This window comes from Caretta caretta, chromosome 15 (genome assembly GCF_965140235.1).
Source record: "Caretta caretta isolate rCarCar2 chromosome 15, rCarCar1.hap1, whole genome shotgun sequence".
Lineage (NCBI taxonomy): Eukaryota > Metazoa > Chordata > Testudines > Cheloniidae > Caretta > Caretta caretta.
The window spans coordinates 2,028,518-2,050,623 of NC_134220.1; the positions used below are offsets into that span (position 1 = coordinate 2,028,518).

The 22,106-nt window shown below is 49.6% G+C and overlaps 1 protein-coding gene across 5 annotated transcripts in view; it reads left to right on the top strand.

The window, feature by feature from the left end:
* The window catches only part of AP1B1 (adaptor related protein complex 1 subunit beta 1), a 77,693-nt gene extending 68,004 nt beyond the window's left edge, over nt 1-9,689 (top strand). For all 5 annotated transcript variants that reach the window (XM_048821255.2, XM_048821256.2, XM_048821252.2 and 2 more), the window contains 2 exons: nt 4,344-4,498; nt 7,421-9,689. In XM_048821255.2, coding sequence (XP_048677212.1) covers nt 4,344-4,498; nt 7,421-7,495 — 230 coding nt within the window. In that variant the 3' untranslated portion in view covers nt 7,496-9,689. The remainder of the gene's footprint in view (nt 1-4,343; nt 4,499-7,420) is intronic.
* The last annotated feature ends 12,417 nt before the right edge of the window (nt 9,690-22,106 follow it).

The following is a 22,106-nucleotide window of genomic DNA, read 5'->3' on the forward strand; positions in this document are numbered from 1 at the left end:
AGGCGCTCGGCATGGCTCCAGGAGTCAGGCCTGCCGCCCGAGGTCCAGAATACACTCCAGGACCTCCACTTCGAAGGGTCCGGACTCTTCTCAGACCAGATAGACGCGAGGCTGCACAGCCTAAAGGACTCGCGAGCTACGCTTAAGTTGCTGGGTATGCACACCCCGGCGACCCAGAGGAAGCCCTTTAAGCTGCAGCATCCCACTCAATGCCAGTACCAGCCTTGCCGTAGGCATGAGCCTTACTGTAGGCGAGGCAGGGATAAGAGGCGACGGCGCAACAATGCGCCAGGCCAGAACCAAGGCCAGCACAAACCCCAGCCGGGCACTAAGCCAGGCTTTTGAAGGTGCGCTTGAGGACAGCGTACCAGACCAGTCACTGGATCCATCCCTTTGTTTCCTGAACCGCCTGTCCGTCTCCTGTGTGTGGTCCACCATTACATCAGACCGTTGGGTCTTATGTATGGTGCGGAACGGGTACTCGCCTCCCTCCCACCCCCCTTCCCTGTCCCTCTTCAGGGACCCCCTCACTCTAGAGAAGGAAGTCCACTCGCCGGTAGAGGCGGTGCCGCACAGCCTAAGGGGGAAGGGGTTCTACTCCCGGTACTTCCTCATCCCCAAGGCCAAAGGGGGCCTTCGCCCCATCCTAGACCTGCGCGGGCTCAACAATTTCCTTGTCAAGGCCCAGTTCTGCATGGTCTCTCTGGGCACCATCATCCCTTCCCTGGATCCGGGAGACTGGTATGCTGCCCTCGACATGAAGGACTCATGCTTTCATATCGCCGTCCACGCAGCACGTTGGCGGTTCCTACGCTTCACCATGGGCCGAGAACATTACCACTTTGCAGTTCTCCCGTTCGGACTAGCTGTGGCCCCAAGGGTGTTCACGAAGTGCATGGCGGTGGTTTCGGCCTTCTTACGGAGGCAAAGAATCCGGGTGTACCTGTACCTTGACGACTGGCTCCTGGTGGGCCGATCTGAGGCGGAAGTGCGGGGCCATGTGAAGATGGCCCTGAGGTTGTTCCACGAGCTGGGGCTCCTGGTCAATGTCCCCAAGTCCACGCTCGTCCCCACGCAGAGAGTGGAATTCAGAGGGGCGGTCCTGGACGCGCTGCAGGCCAGGGCAAGCCTTCCGGTGTCCCGATTCTGGGCTATCCAGCAAGCGGTCACCTCCCTGCGCCAGTTTCCAACGACAATGGCCAGGTGCTGCCTGCGGCTGCTGGGCCACATGGCAGCATGCACGCACGTGGTCAGGCAGGCCAGACTGAGACTCAGGACTCTGCAGGTGTGGCTCGCTCGGGTGTACCGCCCAGGCAGGGCCCCCCTGGACTTGGTAGTGACAGCCCCAAGGGACGTGCTGGACTCCCTGCTGTCCAAGCCTGTGGTTTGTGAAGGCATCCCCTTTGCCACCCCACAACCAGACCTGATGCTGGTGACGGACACGTCAGACCACGGATTGGGGGCTCACCTGGGGGACCTCATGACACAGGGGTTGTGGTCTGGAGCAGAGCGGTTGCTCCATATCAATGTGAAGGAGCTCAGGGCGGTTTGTCTCGCCTGCCAGACCTTTCACACCACTCTGAGTGGTCACAGCGTGACAGTTCTGACAGACAACACTCCTGCCATGTTTTATATAAACAAACAGGGCGGGGCTTGTTCCTCACCACTCTGTCACGAGGCTCTCCTCCTCTGGGACCTTTGCATAGCCCATGCAATTCACCTAGAGGCGTCCTCCCAGGGGTACGAAACGAGCTGGCGGACTCCCTCAGCAGGTCGTACCGCATGCACGAGTGGATGCTCAGGGTGGACGTTATGCTTTTGCCCTTCTGCAGGTGCGGGTTTCCCCGGGTAGACCTGTTTGCCATCAGGGCCAACACCCAGTGCCCGTGGTTCTGCTCATTCCAGGGTCACAGCCCGGGCTCGCTCCCAGACGCATTTGCGATCTCGTGGAGAGGGGGCTTGATGTATGCCTTCCCCCTACTCCCCTAGGTGCACAAGGTCCTACTTAAGGTGCACAGGGATAGGGCGGCGGTGATCCTCATCACCCCAGCCTGGGCCCGCCAGCACTGGTACATGTCGTTCTTAGAGCTGTCGGCGGAGGCCCCAGTAGTCCTACCCCTATACCGGGACCTCGTTACACAGGACGGCGGGCGGCTTCTCCATCCCAGCCTACAGTCACTGCACCTGGCTACGTGGAGGCTCTGTGGCTGAACACCCTGGAGAGCCAGCGCTCCCTTCCCGTGCAGCAGATTCTGCTTGGCAGTAGAAAGCCCTCTACCAGGACGGCCTATGTGGCCAAGTGAAGAACGTTCTCGTCTCGGTGTGAACCCCGACAGGTGCGGCCGTGCCAGGCCCCGGTGCAGGCCATCCTGGAGTATCTCCTGCACCTCAAGCAGCAGGGGCTGGCCCCGTCCTCACTCAGAGTGCACCTGGCGGCCATCTCCGCCTTCCATCCGGGGTTCTCGGGGGACTTGGTGTTTTGCCACCCAATGGTGGGACGGTTCCTTAAAGGGTTGGAGAGGGTGTTCCCGTACTCCCACCCACCAGTCCCTCCATGGAATCTTAACCTGGTCCTCTCTAAACTCATGGGACCCCCTTTCAAGCCCCTCGCTTCCTGTTCCCTCCTGGATCTTTCCTGGAAAGCGGCATTTCTGGTTGCTGTTACCTCGGCCAGAAGGGTGTCCGAACTGAGGGCCCTCACCTCTGAGCCACCGTACACAGTATTCACAAGGACAAGGTGCAGCTCCGGCCGCACCCCAAGTTCCTCCCTCAGGTGGTCTTCCAATTCCATTTGGGCCAGGACATTTGTCTGCCGGTTTTCTTCCCAAAACCCCATACGGACACAAGTCATTGCAGCTTGTACACCCTGGATGTGAGCGCACCGAGCCTTTTCGCAAATCCGCGCAGCTGTTTGTGTCTGTGGCCGAGACATTAAAAGGCCTCCCAGTGTTTGCGCAGCAGTCTTCGTCTCGGATTACAAGCTGCATCCGGGCGTGCCATGAGCTCGCAGGTGTTCCGGCCCCGGCAGTCACAGCCCACTCGACCAGGGCGCAGGCAACTTCCACGGCATTCCTGGCACAGGTCCTGATCCAGGAGATCTGCAGAGCAGCCACCTGGTCCTCAGTACACACCTTCACGACCCACTACACAGTCAACCAGCAGGCCAGAGAGGACGCAGCAGTTGGCAGAGCGGTCCTCCGAGCAGTTGTTCTGTGACTCCTCCCCTCCTCTAGAAGTAAGCTTGTGATTCACCTAATGTGGAATGGGGCCGTGAACAAGCACTGGAAGAATTAAAAATGGTTACTTACTTTCTCGTAACTGTTCTTCAAGATGTGGGGTTCACGTCCGTTCCACCACCCACCCTCCTTCCCTTCTGTCGGAGTCGCCGGCAAGAAGGAACTGGAGGGGATCGGGTCGACTCGGGGGGCCCCGCCGGCCCAACGGGAGCCCCTAAGGGAAAAGTTTCCGACACTCGTGCACACAGCGCGCGCACATCTAATGTGGGCTGGACGTGAACAGCACATCTCCAAGAACAACAGTTAGGAGGAAGTGAGTAACCATTTTATTTCACCTCTGAGCTGTTTATTGCAATCCAGCTTGGGACAGAAGTGAGCAAATGCTACTGCTGCTCAGTAATAGTTACCTGAAATGAGCTGCCCTTGCATTTGCCTAGGGGCTCATGCCTCTGTCACAAAAGCCATGAACCCCAGGTGGCGTTTAAATGGAGCCCTTGTCAGGGTGCTAGGAAATAGTGAATTGACCCTGTCTGTGGGAGGCCCAGCTAAGCTAGGCCCAGCTCCTCCCTTTAAGAGTCAGTATATGGCATAAGGATGCTGGCTTCAAGGGGAGCTCATCTCCACCAGCAGTTCCTTAACAGACTCCTGCTAAAGTCTCTGCTTCTTCCACCATAAGTCTGCAGTGAATGATACAGAGGATATTTTTATGTATGTAGTAGTGCTGTGGATTTGCTTGGACAGTATATTTGCCTATGAGTCACAAATGTGGGGGGGAGAAGGCTGGCTTACAAGCTGGGGGGAGCGGAGCAGCTGTTTTTGCAGCTTAGTGCCATGTGCTAAGAGAAACAGAACCCTGAATTTGGGTTTTGGCAGGTAAACGAGAGGAACAGCTTGTCACATACTTGGCTTTAAATTCAAAAACTTCACACAGACTCTTACTGATCTGGGATCTCAAACCTCTTTTAAGCAAGGTGTGTATGTTCCAGGCCTTCTAACCAGAAACAGCTGATTCCTGCAGCACACTGCATGGTGATATCCAGTTGACATAGTATTTCCAGTGCTCCTGTCCATATCCACTCAGCTGTGTCTGTCTGTCTGTCCACACAGATGCTGTTAGCAGCAAGCTTCAAGGCAGCAACATCTTCACCGTTGCCAAGAGGAACGTAGAGGGCCAAGACATGCTGTACCAATCTCTCAAACTGACCAATGGGATCTGGGTCCTGGCAGAGCTACGAATCCAACCCGGCAGTCCCAGTTTCGCTGTAAGACCAGCTCCTCCCTCCTGTTCCAAAATAGGCTAGCAAGTGGGGTTGCCAACATTGTATTTCAAAAATAAGGGACTGTTCTCTTAGCACTCCTGCCCCGCCCCACCTCCCAATATTATTAGTATTAATAACACTAAGAGGGACTCACCTCCGCTGTCCTGGGTTATTTCATACTACTTTATGCATCACTCAGCAACTCCCCATCTTGTTGGTCAGAGGTGAAGAAATAAGGGATGTGCCTTGTAGTTAGGGACCGTTGGCAGCCCTGCTAGTACCCCTCAAGACACCAGGCTTGTCCCCCCACCTCCTCTGCTTGGAAATCTGAATCGGGGCAAACTTTCTCTTTCAGTAAACGTTCCTCTGTGGTGGTGGGAGCCCCAGACACAGCAGCCTGGTGTTAGTGTGGGTGGTGTCCTTGGCCAGTCTGTCTCGTTGTTCAGATGGGTGATCTGCAGTGGCACTTCATTGAATCATAGAATCTCAGGGTTGGAAGGGTCCTCAGGAGGTCATCTCATCCAACCCCCTGCTCAAAGCAGGGCCAAACCCCAGTTTTTGCCCCAGATCCCTAAATGGCCCCCTCAAGGATTGAACTCACAACCCTGGGTTTAGCAGGCCAATGCTCAAACCACTGAGCTATAGCTCCTCATAAGCCACCTCCTGATAAGCAAGGAGTTAACTTGAGCTCAGCTTTCCCTGGCCCTTGTACAGGTGCCTCTTTGGAATGGGCTGTGAGCTGGCTGGTGGGAGAATGTCTTCAGGAAGACAGGACTCCTACTTGGGCCCATAGGACTGGAGTGAGCTGCAGGCTTGGAAGTTTTCTGTTCCCCTTTTTATTGTGTTAACTCTTTGATTTCTGGCTATAAGTATATACAGCGGAACCCTTCACTGACTGCACCAGCTGAGTTGTTTGACAGTTTATAGGGACACAGGATAAACGCTGGGGAAACGTATTAGATTAAATCATTTTTACTGTGTTAGTAACACAAGTAAAAAGAAAAGGAGGACTTGTGGCACCTTAGAGACTAACCAATTTATTTGAGCATAAGCTTTCGTGAGCTACAGCTCAATTCATCGGATGTAGGTCACGAAAGCTTATGCTCAAATAAATTGGTTAGTCTCTAAGGTGCCACAAGTACTCCTTTTCTTTTTGCGAATACAGACTAACACGGCTGTTACTCTGAAACCTAACACAAGTAAAGAAAATGCTTATTTTCATAGTGTTCCTTTAAATTCAGACTGATTCCTTTAAAAAAAAAAAAAAAAAAAAAAATTCCCTTGAGCATGCATCCTGGACAATAGAGAGAGCCAGACAACAGCAGCTGCAAAGAATAAACCCGAACGCTGATGATTGCAATTAGCCCTGCATGTACCTTGTCTGAGACATGAGTGCTCAGTCATCAGAATGTGATTTCCTGAGTTCTTTCAGCCAGCCCCAGCTGAAACTGGCTGCAGAGGTTCCCCTGGCAGTTTTTGTGTTCTGTTGTATTCTGATGAGCGCTCCGTTTGCATCTGGGCTCACATTTCTCTGTATGTTTTGTTGCTGCATGCCCACCGCTGGCCTGCCCCGATGTTGCAGGATTTGGAGGTTAGCAGAGTATTTTTCCCCCCCTTTTTTCGCTGTATACAGCTGCCCTCATCATTTCACCCCTGCTGTTCCCTCCCCCGTCCGCCTCATTTCATTTCTTTCCCTCGTTGCTGTTGCTGCCTCCGGCACACGCTGAGTAGCATGGGATGCCCTGGGGCCGCTGAGGCATGGTAGATCCAACCACAGAAGGAGCGTTTGGGAAGGGGGCTGGGGGAAGCGAGAACCACAGCTCTGAGAACGTGAAATGCCCCCCACACACACCCTCACACCCTTCTGGAAAATGCTAGCAAAGCATGGCTTGGCCCAGACTTTCAAAAGTGACTAGCCATTTTGGATGCTTAACTTGAGTAGCCTTAAAGGGGCCTGCATCTTAAGTGCCAAGCACCCACCCTCTGAATATCAGGCCCATTTTACGGTGTCTCCAGACGAATACCCCAAAATGGATGTACCCAAAATCACTAGTGACTTCTGAAAAACTTTGCCCTAATGACTGCACCGTGTGTCCAGCCCCCAAGTGGACCTTGCCAGTCGTGTTCTGGATTTCTCCTTTCCAGTTCGTTTCTGGTGTTAGGGACTAACTGAGCTCAAACCAAAGAGAACTGTGTACATTTAAATCTTATCTGGTAAGTAACTTCAAGGCATTAGTTTCAATTAAAGATGAGACATAACACTTCAGGTTCCTGCCCAGGTGAATAATGTATTAACAGACAACAATTCAAAGCCCCGAACAGGCAGAGGTAGGGAGTGTGCATGCATGCACGAGTGACTGTCTCTAGCTCAGTTGTGCTCCCTACAGCTTTTCTGCCTATAGATCACATGCATATGGCTTGCAAGGGACTCTGCCTCTCAACCTGCCCTGGGGAATGATGCTGGGTGAGGGAATGGATGGACGGGACCCAGATCGGAAAGGGAAGCAAGCGGGTGGTGATAAAAAATGTGGGAATCAACTTCTTTAGCCTAAATAACTTTGTCTCTAACCTTAGTCTCATGACTCAGTATCTCTGAAGTCAGTTTTACAACAACGAGGGGAGACGGCTGGTCTGTGTGGGATGGAGGTGAATTCTGGCCCATGGAACCCAAGGCCCGGTTGAGTGGCAGGGCATCGGAGGCTTGGCTTTGCTGCACATCCATAGCACCGAAAGCTTTCGAGGCTTTCTTCAAAGGCTTTGGATGACCATTCCACTAGGTCATGCTTCTCTTCACCCACCCCAAAACCTTTTGCTAGAGGTTCCAATCCAGTGCCCCAGTTACTAACTGCTGGTGAGTCGAAGGTGAGTGGCTCCCTTGCAGTGCTGAGTAAGCTGCCATTGAGTTGTTTCCCTCTTTCCGTGCAGCTGTCTCTGAAGTGCCGAGCGCCCGAGGTATCCCAGTATGTTTACCAAGCATATGAAACCATTCTGAAGAACTGAGGCACCCTCCTCCTCCTCCTCTCTCTCCCCCCGCATCCCAGATGAGGAAATGGGGACCAGAACCTGTGGGCATGTTTCTTCTTGACCTTGGAAGGAACAAATGCAAGATCAAGATACTCTGGAAACTTCAAACTGGCGTCCCCCGACGCTGAAAATGGTGTGAGCGGCAGTGCCTAGCATTCCATCTTCAGCTCTCTGGGGATGGGGTGGGAAGACGGGGGGCAGGGGGAGGGATCTTGTTGCAATTCAATGCATCAGTGGAGAATTTTTTCATGTGAAGTAATGCAGTGTCCTCTTTGCTGATGTTTCCCCTTTAAGAGCCCTGTTTTTTGCCCTTGTACTCTTACTGAAATTAAGAGCGTGCGTGAGACTCTGGGTGGGAAGGCAGTGCCCACTGAGTCTCATTACTATCTTCAAATCCATCTCCCCTGACCTTCCCAGACAAATAAATGAATTGACACTTTGGTGCTTAAATATGGCTTGTGCTACATCGCCAAGCCCAGCCCTGGGAAGTCAGTGGTGATGAGTCTCTTGCATTTGAACGCATGTATTGTCTGGTGAAGAATTCATTGCTAATAACCCCTCTTCTGATGGGATAGCTATGCTGAAGCACTGCTTCTTCCTCCTCCTTCCATGGTGACTTGTTGTTTGGGGTGGATTTGCTTCCAGTCCTGCTTGGGAAAAATCCAGAAGCATCACTTGTGCTGATCTGTGCTTAATGTGCCTCTGAGCCTCCCTTATTTCTAGGAGTGGACAATAAAAAGGGACTCTTTGCTGAAGCTTGGCACAAGTTCTCAGCCTGGGGGGGATTGTGGGAATTTGGGGGCAGGGGGTGGTGTAACAGGAGTAGGAAACGATTTGGGGCTCTTTGTCTCCGCAGATCGAGTTTTTTGTAACTTGCCGAAAGCTTTGTGTCTGCAGAGTGGACCGCTTCAAAGGCAGCTTGCTAATGATGAATCGTTGCCTTGAGTATTTTTTCAAGGCAGCAAATCTTCATTTAGACCTCTCCTTCCCCCTTTGAAATTTAACTGACCAAGGAACTTGCTTTTCTTTGTTCTGCGGATACAAGCTTCATTCCTTTCCCTCTGCAAGCCCTCAGGTTCCATAAGGGATGGTGCTGTTCCAGACCTGGTGCTCTTATACCCTGAAACAGAGAGAGCTTGGTAGATTTCATCTGCTCCTTTAAAAGGCTAGTTTGAGTTTACCCCCAAACACTGAGGTTCCCTTAAGCAGAGGGCTTGATCGCTTCCTAGGCTGTAGGGGTTTAACAGGAGTAATCTGTCTTGGAACAGAATAGCCCCTTTTCTTGCACTGCAACCCCCCATTCAGCATGTATTTCCTCAGTCTGGTTGGGATAGTCAAAAAACCTAGGGGGCTAGGTACCACTGGAAGTCACAATCTGTACCCACAACTGCTGTGAAGAGGGCTGTTACCATTTCTGGGGGACATAATGCACGCTCAGAATTAACACAAGGAAGGACAAAATACACACTGTTAGTATTAGGGCCACAGAGAGTCCATAGGAGATGGCTCTGAAGACTAATAAGGGATGTACCAAACCATATGCTAATATTCATTATAATCCTCCCATCACCATGGAATGCTGGTTCTTGAATTGAGCTTTCCAGGAAGGAGTTTCGTCATTTTTATGACTGGTTCGCTAACTGCCCTGGGACACATCAGGCTTCTGTTGCTGTCTCTGTGAGGCTCCCCCTCCTGTCTGTGTGCCGTTCCGATTCCTTAACCACAACAGCAGATGCGATCAGCCATCCAAACAAACTCACTCCCCATCACTGTTCTCAGTATAGGTTTTGGTGGGTTGGGAGTGGGTGGCATCTGCATTTTTGTGCCCTTAGGGCTCGTGTAACTCTCCTGTGCTCATCAGCTACAGCAATCCCAGCAGACCTGGGGCCCGGCTGTTTCTCTGCTGAGCATTTAAGGCTTTTCCTATTTGTTGCTGCTGTAGTGGGGAGGGAGGGGAAGGGGATACTGCCTTTGGAAATCAGTGACACTAATGTTTTTCCCCCTCCAGAAATAATAAAAGCAATTGACCGCCCTTAAATAGAAGTGTTTGGTGCGAGTTTTCAGATCCCTACAGTAAATATAGTGTGTGTGTGTGTGTGTATGTATATAGTATGTTTTACTTGTGTTTTAAAAGAAGTAACATTGAATAAAGGTGACATCTTCCCATCAATCTGCTCTGTGTAGAGGACAGGGTCAGGGAAATAGATGGCTCCGAGTGAGAGATGCTCCTTCTATGCTGGTCTCTGCTGTCTCTGATTGCTTGGTTGCTAAATTGCCTTGCTACTCACACACACTTCTTCCACCTCTGGCATCAGTTCAGCCCTTTCCCCTGAGTTTATTGCTGCTGATCAGCCATGTGGCCTGCAGGGGAGGAACTGTCCTATTGAGAAATCAGAGCAGGGTTCTGTCCCTTCCAGAAGAGCTTTATACAGGTGCATTTCCCCCCAGCAGGACCCCAAAAGGGTTGTTTGTTACTAAGTGGCAGCCAAGGATTCCAGCAGCTTGAGCGTCCTCAGGCTATGTCTACACTACAGCTGGATCGATGCACCGGGGGTCGATTTAGCGGGTCTACTAGACCCGCCAAATCGACCCCAGATCACTCTCCGGTCAACTCCGGTACTCCACCCCGAACGAGAAGAGTAAGGTAAGTCGACTGGAGAGTGTCTCCCATTGACCCAGCGTGGTGTAGACACCGCAGTAAGTCGACCTAAGTTACATCAACTCCAGCTATGTTTTTCATGTAGCTGGAATAGCGTAACTTAGGTTGACTTACTGCAGTAGTGTAGACATAGCCTCAGTGTGGTGTCTGGGCCAGCCTAAGATATTGGCCAGCAGGAGCTATTAAAACTTGATCAGCACTTTCCGCTCAGAGCAGAGACCACAGGGTGTTTTATGTATCTGAACCGTGTGAAGACTAGCTGATCACATCACTCCGCACTGGCTAGCCACAACTGGTGTCGCCCATATGGCCGTCAGCTCAGGTGGTCATTGGTATCCATGCCATCCTCTCTCTCTCTCTGTCAGCCACTGACCTGAAAATCCAACCCCCTTTCCATTACTGCAGCCTTGGACACCTGCTACTATTGCTTTTCAGTCTGTCTTTGAACTTCCTTCTGCTTGAAAGCCTGTGGAGGAGTATAGACAGCAATAATCTCCCCTTCACTGAATAGAGCAGGAGCCGATGCAACACACCCTTCTGAACACAAGAGGGAGCTCAGAAGTGGGAGTAGAGGAGAGAGTAAGCTGGGGAAAGCTGTTCCATTCCTCCTGTCCTAGTCTCAGGTATGTACTGCATTTACTCCTGTTCTCAACTCAAGTTGACGTGGAATCGCTTTCCCAGCCTCTGCTGTGTCTTCAGGGGAGTAAAAGCTTGTATACAGATACGGACTTTATCGCTCCAGGTGGTCCAAAGTGGTTGGGTTGGAGGTAATGGGGAGAAGGTCTGGACTCCCATAGTCCTGCCCACTTTCTCTCCCTATCCCTCACTGCTGTGTGTAGAATATGTAAATGCTAAGGGTAAAATCCATGCCTCATTGAAATCAATTGGGAGTTTTCCCATTCACCTCAGTGGGGCCAGGATTTTACCTTCAATATTTTAATATGGGACTACCAACAGATAAGCAGTCTCCTGTCCCAGTGTATTTGAAGAGTGGGTAAGGAAAGGTCTGCAACAGTCATTTACTCTCGGCATTGGTAGACTGAGCATCAGCTGCCGATGAATCCTGTGGAATAGAAAGAGCCAAGGCTGTAATGCCTTGTAAGAGAGCACTGCAGTGCAGCTGGAATGTGCTGCTTCGCTGAGCTATTAGCTGGGTATTGCTGAGGTCTCTTGAACTTCCTTGCTCCTATGGAAGCCAGCTCTGTTTACATCCCTGGAAGGAACAAGAAGCTGTAAAACGGTTGAGTGGAGTAGACTCTTAGGTCAGGATTGTGTGTTAATGGGCCAGTGGCCTCTGTCTTGGATGTTACAACAAGATTGTTGCTGAAGATTTCATTCTGTACTGAATCTGCCAAGCAGAGGAGTTTGTCACTGGCCATGGGACACGTCTCTTCCGCTGTGTCTTAACGCTTTGGCTTCCCCTTTGTCCACACAAACAGGACAAGAGGGGATTTGATTTAGTACACTAGTTTTGTGGTCGTTGTAGCAATCATTTGAAGTACACGGAGTTCAAAAGTATGCTGCTCAGATCCCAGTGTGACAGTTCAACCTGCTCCTGGCCCTCTGATCATCTAGCCTGTGTGGGGAGCCGAAGGACAGGCCTTTTATAATAGCTGGCTCTTACGGCACCCTTCATCCTAATAACACAAGAGTTTCCCAAAGGTGGTTAGTGCTGCTTTCACTTTCTCTGCCTTCTCGAACATAGCACATCCAACACTGGAATAGAGACACAGAGGTGAAGTGACTTGCAGTGATCACACAGCAAGTCCCTTCCTAGTCCTCTGCTCTATTAGACCTGCTACTGCCTCCTATCAGGGTAAAACTATCGAAACACCTGTTTGTTTGCTGCACTTGCTGAGGCTTAATGGCTCATCAGTCCCTTCCTTTGCCAGCGGCAAAGATTAATGCATTCTGCTGGTCTCTGCACTTGGGCTGGACCTGGCACTGTCTGTCACGCAGGTCACTGCTCTCCAATCTGTGCAATGACTGCCTATTTCTTCTTAACCATAATGGAGTTGGACAAATCCCTTCTCCCTGGCCTGCTGCTTTCACAGCTCCTCCCATGCCCAGTCTGACCGAGCTGCCTTCACCCCATATAATCCATTGATAACACCAATTAAATTAAAAGGAGGCATTAGCCCTTTTGCCAGGGAGACGGAAGAACTGGGGGGGGGGGGTCAGGGGGCAGAAAGTATGCCACGGTGTTTGTTGTGGGTGTTTACCTGCTGACCTTCTATCTCCTATCCAATCGGCACAAGATTAGTTTACTCAGACCCAGTCTGAACACATGGTTGGCCCGGTTAAACTAACAGGGTAATGGGGTTTTTGTATGGCTTATACCTGGTTTATATCAGCTTAGCTAGTATCAGTAAATGCACAGGTACAAGTGAAGCGGAGAGAAGCCGTTCTAGACGGCTGTGAGAAAGGGCCTGCACAAAAAGTTGCACTAGTTTAACTAAACAGATTGAATTTAAGCCAGCACAGCCGCTTGTGGCTGAGCACTCGGTGATCATTTATCCCGGTGACAGCTGTATCTTAGCCTAATAACTCCTTGGTATTGGATCGCTGTATAATTCAATCCAGGCAACAGGTATGTGTAAAAACCACTCGGGAGCGTCCTTCCCCCGGGTCCGATCAGCTGTGAGGTAGTTGTGCCCAGAGGGATTCAAAATGACCCTGCCCTTGTAACTGGCTGCTGGGGAGGAAGAGGGGACTAGGAAGGTGGCTGCAAGTGCTCCCTGCCATCGCTGTAGCAGGCCCAGTGTCATGGGCAGGATGAGAACCAGGAGCTGGTTTGCTTTTCAGAGGCTCGTTCACCTGCACATCCACCAATGGATATATGCCATCATGTGCCAGCAATGCCCCTCTGCCATGTACATTGGTCAAACTGGACAGTCTCTACGTAAAAGAATAAATGGACACAAATCAGATGTCAAGAATTATAACATTCAAAAACCAGTCGGAGAACACTTCAATCTCTCTGGTCACGCGATTACAGACATGAAAGTTGCGATATTACAACAAAAAAACTTCAAATCCAGACTCCAGCGAGAGACTGTTGAATTGGAATTCATTTGCAAATTGGATACAATTAACTTAGGTTACCTTGCATGACTTAGCCACTCCCAGTCTCTATTCAAGCCTATTTCCCCTTGTTTTTTCCTCCCTCCCTCCCCCCCCCCCATGTTCTTGTTAAACCCTGGATTTGTGCTGGAAATGGCCCACCTTGATTATCATACACATTGTAAGGAGAGTGATCACTTTAGATAAGCTCGTACCAGCAGGAGAGTGGGGTGGGGGGAGAGAAAACCTTTTGTAGTGATAAACACCCATTTTTTCATGCTTTGTGTATATAAAAACATCTTCTGTATTTTTCACAGTATGCATCCGATGAAGTGAGCTGTAGCTCACGAAAGCTTATGCTCAAATAAATTGGTTAGTCTCTAAGGTGCCACAAGTCCTCCTTTTCTTTTTGCGAATACAGACTAACACGGCTGTTACCCTGAAAGGCTGTATAGAGTTCCAAGTTTCTGCATGAGCTAACTTGTGTTCCATCGGATTAGAGCCTAAATATGTCTGAATCAAAGCAGGGGGGATGGGGGCAGGCTGTAAGAGGCAACTCTGTAGAGGGAAGGGAGACGGAGGGGACTAGCCAGTTCTGTGCTTCAAGTTCTGTGATTTAGGACTTGCTGTGGCAGCTGTCTGTGGAGCACTGCACACGTTTCAGCGTGACCTGCTGCTGTTGGCTGCTTGGAGAGGAAAGATTGGTCTGGTGGGTAAGGCGCTGGCCTGGGGCCTGAATCTCTGTCCCTCAGTTCCTCATCTGTAAAAGGGGGGTGGTGATTTTCCCTTTGTCATGTCTGTTTAGACTATAAAGCCCTCAGGGCAGGGTTGTCTACGCAGCACCTTATCTCAGCTGGGACCTCCAGATGCTCCTAGAATACAAATAATTGATCCTGGCCTGGAGCATGAGGCGTGACTTGTCCTTAGGTTGACTTGTAAATCACTCTTGCTGAGCCTTTTATCCTGCAGGCAACTTTCTCTGTCCTGGGAGCCCTGTCCCCTTCATCCAAAGGCATGAAGGTCCCAGCAGTCCCAGATGACACCTTCTCTTTCTATTCACAGCCATCCTAACCCTCCATCTGTTGCAGAAGAGGAGCAGTATCCTCCCCATTAAGCCCATCAAAGGCTTTTAGTACTAAAGCAAAGTGCTACCTACCACTGTCCTCTGTTTCAGTGTGCTATGGCTCTTGTCTGTTGATCCCTTCTGCTGAGTAATTGAAGTAACTTATAAGTGGTGAAAAGAAAAGGAGTACTTGTGGCCACAAGTACTCCTTTTCTTTTTGCGAATACAGACTAACACGGCTGTTACTCTGAAACTTATAAGTGGTGGTCGTCTTGGTGACACTGGCTTCTTAGCTCATGGTGGAGAGACACCCTCTTGATGCAGAGTTATGTCAGTCATATGTTGGAAACCCCTCTCCTCACTAAGCAGGGCTTGCATTGCCCTCTAATTTTATAGATGGGGAAACTGAGGCACAAAGGAGGTCAGCCAATGAGTCAGTGGCAGAGCTAGGAATAGAACCCAGATCTCTTGGGATTTGGGGGTTAAAAAGACTCCTTTCTATTACTGCCCAATTGATTTTATTTTTTAGCATGCGACTAGAAATAGATCAAACCAGATTTGAAGTTGGCTACATTGAAAATGGTGTTTGTGCCCTTTTAAAATGCTGGGGGGGGGAGCAGTGGCTAGAGCACAGGAAGCGTATTCTGAGAATTCCCCTTCCCTTGGGGGATGCTCAGAAGCCAGGGCTGCTGCAGATATTCTCGAGGGTCAGCATCCCCAGGTTAGCTGATTGCTTCACAATGTGCCCTGAAGGGGGTGAGGCTGCCCCGGTCATGCTCTACTTTAAGGCGTGACTCACCGGTGGTGGTGGTGTGGGATGCTAACTGGGCTGTGAGATGGAAATCTCTAATTTTGTTTGTCAAACTCCAGCTGGCTGCTCTCCATCCTGCTTATGAAAAACTCTAATTAAATTCTAGTGGCTGTGATTGCGTCCCCGGGTGCACTGTGGGGCTGGATGGCAGCACTGCTCTCCTTTCGCACCCAGAGGACAGTTCGCCTGACTGTAACTTCCCTTAGGAATGCAGGAAGTGCTGTACTGGATCAGATTCATGGCCCATCTGGTCCAATATCCTGTCTCTGACAATGGCTGGCACTAGACGCTATGGAGAAAGGTGTGGGGAAATCTGCCTGCCAGTGCAGTTAGAAATCAGGTTAAGCCACTAAGCAACAAGGTTAATATTCTAAAACCTCTTACATTTTACTCTATCTCGGGCTGTTCTACCCAGTGTATATGTCCAAAGCTTTTGACACGGTCTCCCACAGTATTCTTGTCAGCAAGTTAAAGTAGTATGGGCTGGATGGATGCACTACAAGGTGGGTAGAAAGTTGGCTAGATTGTCGGGCTCAATGGGTAGTGATCAATGGCTCCATGTCTAGTTGGCAGCCGATATCTAGCGGAGTGCCCCAAGGGTCGGTCCTGGGGCCGGTTTTGTTCAATATCTTCATTAATGATCTGGAGGATGGTGTGGATTGCACCCTCAGCAAGTTTGCGGATGACACTAAACTGGGAGGAGTGGTAGAGACGCTGGAGGGTAGGGATAGGATACAGAGGGACCTAGACAAATTGGAGGATTGGGCCAAAAGAAATCTGATGAGGTTCAAAAAGGACAAGTGCAGAGTCCTGCACTTAGGACAGAAGAATCCCATGCACTGCTACAGACTAGGGACCGAATGGCTCGGCAGCAGTTCTGCGGAAAAGGACCTAGGGGTTACAGTGGACGAGAAGCTGGATATGAGTCAACAGTGTGCCCTTGTTGCCAAGAACGCTAATGGCATTTTGGGCTGTATAAGTAGGGGCATTGCCAGCAGATCGAGGGATGTGATCATTCCCCTCTATTTGACATTGGTGAGGCCTCATCTGGAGTACTGTGTCCAGTTTTGGGCCCCACACTCCAATTTTTCCATATCCTTCTTGTAAAGAGTCCAGCGGAGGGCAACAAAAATGATTAGGGGACTGGAACACATGATTTATGAGGAGAAGCTGAGGGACCTGGGATTATTTAATCTGCAGAAGAGAAGAATGAGGGGGGATTTAATAGCTGCTTTCAACTACCTGAAAGGGGGTTCCAAAGAGGATGGATCTAGGCTGTTTTCAGTGGTAGCAGATGACAGAACGAGGAGTAATGGTCTCAAGTTGCAGTGGGGGAGATTTAAGTTGGATATTAGGAAAAACTTTTTCACTAGGAGGGTGGTGAAACACTGGAATGCGTTATCTAGGGAGGTGGTAGAATCTCCTTCCTTAAAGGTTTTCAAGGTCAGGCTTGACAAAGTCCTGTCTGGGATGATTTAGTTGTGGTTGGTCCTGCTTTGAGCAGGGGGTTGGACTAGATGACCTCCTGAGGTTCCTTCCCACCCTGATATTCTATGATTCAAACTTTTAATTCCTCCCCCCCAGCTTTTTTTTCCCCCTTCAGTTTATTTTCTGATGCTTTATTCAAGAAATACTCTCCACTGACCAACTCGTTTATAGCATGCTTCCTCCTCCACTTTCTGCTGTCGTATGCTATAGATTTCCACCATCTGTTCCAGTACTCTGCAAATCTACCAATCCTTCTTGAATGTGTCTGCATCTCCTTATGGAGAAATGCTGTAGAATTTAACATGGAAAAAGCTACCTATAGATAGAAATGACTGTAAAAACCAAAACCACGCACAGCATTTGGACATGCTTCCCAAAGCTCCGTGAAGTCCATAAAAAGACTTCCCTTTGGCTCGATCACCTTACCACTAGCCTTCCACTGCTGGGTTTTGAACTAGCCTATACAATTCCATAGGACAGTGTCCGTTTTTGTTAATGGCAATAGTGTGATCTAGTAAATAAACAACTGGACTGGGCCTCGCGCTCCGGGATCTAGTCCCAGTTTGGCCACTCACCTTGGGCAAGTCCCTTCACGTCTCTGTGCCTCAGTTTCTCCGTCTGTAAAGGGGAGATAATGACACTGACTTCCATTGTAAAGAGTTTTGAGATCTCCTGGTGAAAGTGCTAGATAAGAGGGTAGGTGGTATTGCACTGGAAGAGTTCTGCTACATCTGTTCTAGCCAAGGGCCCACCATGTATTCTGAAGCCAACCTGACCTACATTTTGTGACTCTGGTGTGACAGACAAGAAATATTTGCGGCAGCTTCTGGTCATTTTTTGAATAGTTCCTGTTAAATTAAGTATAAAAATGAATGACATGGTCCTGACAGCAGCTCTTCTCATTCAGGTTGATATTAAATACAATTAATTTGCCCCTAAATCCATTGGGCATTGAAAAGGTAGAGCTGTATTGGAGATGTTGCCAGGGAAAAGCCAGGAGGTCTTGGCTGTTGGCTGGAGGACAACTGGAGCCCTTAAAATCCAGGAAGATGTGGGAGACGGTTTGGAACTGGACTAAGCTCATAAGTTCATGATCAGCAGTAAAATACTTTTAAAAATTTGATGCTGGAACTTGCATCATTTCATTTGAGTCAATGACTCATTGACTTGAATGGAGCCATTCACATCCCTTGCAGAGCTGTTGTTTCAGGCTCTCTGCAGCCTCTGACAGCTGTCGCTGCATCAAACCACTCTGTTCAGTTTCAGAATGTTTCCTCTTCAATCATAAGGGCTAGAAAGTTATTTTGAAATGAACATTTAGGTTCTGGAGCGCAGCTCTGCAGGAAAGGGTGGATTTTATGGCAGGTTCCCGGGTTATGAAATGGTGGAGTCCACAGGCCTTGGTTATAAGCAGTAAAACCTACCCTCTTCCTCAGTTATTGCAAACACTGCGCCAGATCTCTCGTTGCTAAAAGCAGTAGAGCTCCACTGACTTCAATGGAGTGATACCAATTTACACTCCATCTCGAGATCTGGCCTGATCTATCTCCGTCCAGGTTTTTCATATCTCCGTCCAGCTTATCCTCATGATATCTGAGCTTCATCCAGCTCCCTCTACTGTCACCCTATGGCTCTCCTCCTATTTATCCCTTCCCCCCTCCTGCTCTTGAGAATACTCACAGGCCTCTAGTTGTCAAACATGAATGGCTTTTGTTATTGAGCTTATGGCCTCCCAGCCATGGCGCCTTCCTTGTATGCAGAACTGAAACATACAGTTTAGGCTGGGATCGAGCCGCTCAGACCTGTGGCAAGAGGAGGGAAGTGGCACGTGGCATGACGGATGCAGTCCTCAGGCAAGTTCTCCAGCTCAGTGATGTTCCTGCTTCTTGGATTTCTCAAGGTGGCAGACAGGAGAATGCAGCATCATATTGGCCTTACTCAGACACAGTAGATTAATGTAAAGCTCTCAGGTCCCAGTTAGACATTGGCTACACTGAGGATCTAATCATGTTACTACTCATAGCTGCATCAGTACAAACGCCTCATGGAAATAGGCAAAGCTGATGCAGAAAGTAGTGGGTGTGTTTCCTGCTTGAAACCCAATTAAGATGCACTGCTGCCATTCATTTCTTCCCCTCACTGCACTATGGGTTTGCATTGGGGCAGCTGCATCCGTGTCTGGAATTGGGGACATGCAGACAATGTCCTCATTTGATCCCAAGAGCAAGAGAGTTGGCTGGAGCCTGCTTTCCCCTAGCCCTGTGATCCTTCAAGACCCTCATGTGAAGGATTTGCAGAACTGGGCCTTTAGTGTCGATCATTCTGTGGACACCTGTCCCGCAGGAGCTAACCTGGCGACCCCCTGTACACTCATTTCACTCAGGCCCCCAAATAACCACAAGCTAGTTCTCCAGCCTCCTTACTTTCTGCAGGTGAGGCGTTTCTCTTCGGGCTGCTGTTCCCAGCCATGCAGCTTTGCAACAACACAGACCTGATGTCTGACAGACAACCAGGGCAGGGGCTTCCTTTGCATGGAACAGTCTCGTGCAGTGCTGCTTGGAGAGCCTCTGTGCATGAAACAAGCACAGTTGATTATTCCTGAGAAGTGCATTTTAATGAAGGGGTTTCATTTACATCCCTCTCTGTTCTTGATGGAAGCTCTTAGCTTTGAGTCCTGTCCTAACTCCAAGAGCAGGCTGTAAGAAAGCACTTGCTATTCAGGAATAAAGCCACTTGCATTCCCGTGTGATAATTGCCACCTGCATTCCCGGGTGATAACAGATTGGGGGGGGGGGGGAGAATAATTAAATATTCAGAGGTTTTTTAATTTTGAAGTGATCCACGAATCACTGGTTTTTTTGCAGACAACTCTGGTTTGCTTCCCTTGACCCACTCTGTCCCTTTGTAGTGTAAAGACCCATGGATCTTTCAATAAAGGATCGGTAAAGGCCATGGAGTGGTTTAGTTCTCTATTTTATATGATTAATATTTGAGTGGTTCCTAGAGCCCAGCTGGGAAGATTAAATTCCCCTTCCCTGGGCCTTCTGGCAGCTTGCTGCAGTCCACAAACGCTGCTTTTGGTGCTGTGTGCGGCTGGGTTAGTAGTGCCTGCATGCTGGCAAGAGGGAGAGCTGCAGCTCTTTAAAGATTCGACAAAAGAGAGCCACTAAATATGCTTCTTGATTCTTCTCCCCAGAGAGTTTTCTACACACTCTGCCGCAAATGGTTCCCGCAGAGGGGGGCACGTGAAATATTCATGCGTTTAAAGTGCACGTTCAAAGCTTTGTCTGTGTTCTCATGTGCTATAATGTCAGCTGCTCCGTGGCTGCTTTTCTCCTAAGGCAAGAAGATGACCTGCTCCAGTGCTCTCCAGCCCCGCTGGTGGTGTCAATAGAGATGATTCCTAGAGGGTACTTCTCATCAAGAGATCTCTGTCTCACAAAGGACAATGTAGGAGCCGGCAGCCTCATTATACTCGCCAGGAACCATGTCACCTCGACTTGCCCAAGGTCACCCTATAGCTCAGAGGCAGGAATTGAGCCCAAATCTGATTCCCAAGCTAGTTACCTTCCTTCTGGACCACACTGTCTTTGTCTCCTCTGTGAAGACTGCACAGTGAGTGAGCCTGCCTACCCCATTTCCCTGTGTGTGGAGGGATGGCTCTTTAAAATGGCTTTAGTCGATTGTGTGACAGGATTTCTCACTGCTTATTTCAGATTTTTCTGATTGTGTTAACCTCATGGGAGAGCTATCTCTCGCGTGCAGTCATCATCTTAGCGTCAATGCAACACAAACAGAATCATACAAGCCATTCACTCTGAAATAGCAGGCGATGCTCAGCTGTGATTAGTTTCAGCTCATCTTAACCCACCAGCCATTCTCACAAAAAGGGATGATGAGAGACAGAGCCCTCCTGAGACCAAACAACCGAAGTGCAAGCAGTGGGGGAATGACTCCAGCAATTCCAGCTCCTAGGTAGTGCAGGATTTAGAAGCCTGGCCTAGCCAGGTAATTTAAAACTAACTGACCAGCTGTAGAAAAGGGGACAACGGCAGTCTCCAGTGGGTAAATAAGCCATAAATACTCTGGTACCAGAGTCTGAGCACACTTATGTGAGGTCATTAAATCCTGTCACAGGGCCTTATCCCCATCTAAATTGACTGCGGAGGTCACAGTGGTGGCTCATGGATTCCAAAGAAGGTACAATCCTGCGCAGTATCTACCCACGGGCAATCGGAGATGGATTGCATTCCTTCTTGGCAGCTGTCGGCAGAGAGGATATGAAGACTATTGTCCAGGGAGCTAGTCCTGCAGTCCTTGTGCATCCAAATCCAGGTGAGTTCTCAGTACATGAGGTGAAAGGGACCAAGCCCTTGCCTAACATTTTACAAAAGCAATCAAGTCCCATTTACAAAGGTGACTTACGATCAGCTTGGCAAAAGTCTTTAGGCACTTCAAGATGTAGCTGGGCATTTTTGTAGGTCCCACTGAGTGCCTAAATACAAGTGTAAATCTGGCTAGTCTACACTACCAAGGCTCTCCTGGCAAGGCCCCTACCTACGGTGCCGCTCACACTGCAAGCAGCCGTTCTTTGGCTGGTGTAAGCTGCCTCTATGTGGAGGGTTTTCCAGCCCAGCTATGTCAGCAAGGGGAGGAGAGGGTTCTGCACAACACAGCTATGCCAGCAAAAGTGTACTGTAGAGCTGGCCTTAGGCTCCTAAATCACACTTCCGAAAACGTTCCTCTTGATACTAGACCCACTCAGCAGAATGTTAAATCGTTGTCCCTTGGTCCGTGCGTCTCCTGCCTTGGAGAACTGCTGCCTAACTTAGTTTGCCAGAAAACACCCACAAGTAGCTCAAGAAAAACCATAGAATATCCGGGTTGGAAGAAACCTCAGGAGGTCACCTAGTCCCATCCCCTGCTCAAAGCAGGACCCATCCCCAACTACATCATCCCAGCCAGGGCTTTGTCAAGCCTGACCTTAAAAACCTTGAAGGAAGGAGATTCCACCACCTCCCTAGGTAACGCATTCCAGTGCTTCTCCACCCTCCTAGTGAAAAAGTTTTTCCTAATATCCAACCTAAATCTCCCCCACTGCAACATGAGACCATTACTCCTTGTCCTGTCATCTGCTATCACTGAGAATAGTCTAGATCCATCCTCTTTGGAACCCCCTTTCAGGTAGTTGAAAGCAGCTATCAAATCCTCCCTCATTCTTCTCTTCCGCAGACTAAACATCCCCAGTTCCCTCAGCCTCTCCTCATAAGTCATGTGTTCCAGCCCCCTAATAATTTTTGTTGCCCTCCGCTGGACGCTTTCCAATTTTTTCACATCCTTCTTGTAGTGTGAGGCCCAAAACTGGACACAGTACTCCAGATGAGGCCTCACCAATGTCAAATAGAGGGGAACGATCACATCCCTCGATCTGCTGGCAATGCCCCTACTTATACAGCCCAAAATGCCGTTTGCCTTCTTGGCAACAAGGGCACACTGTTGACTC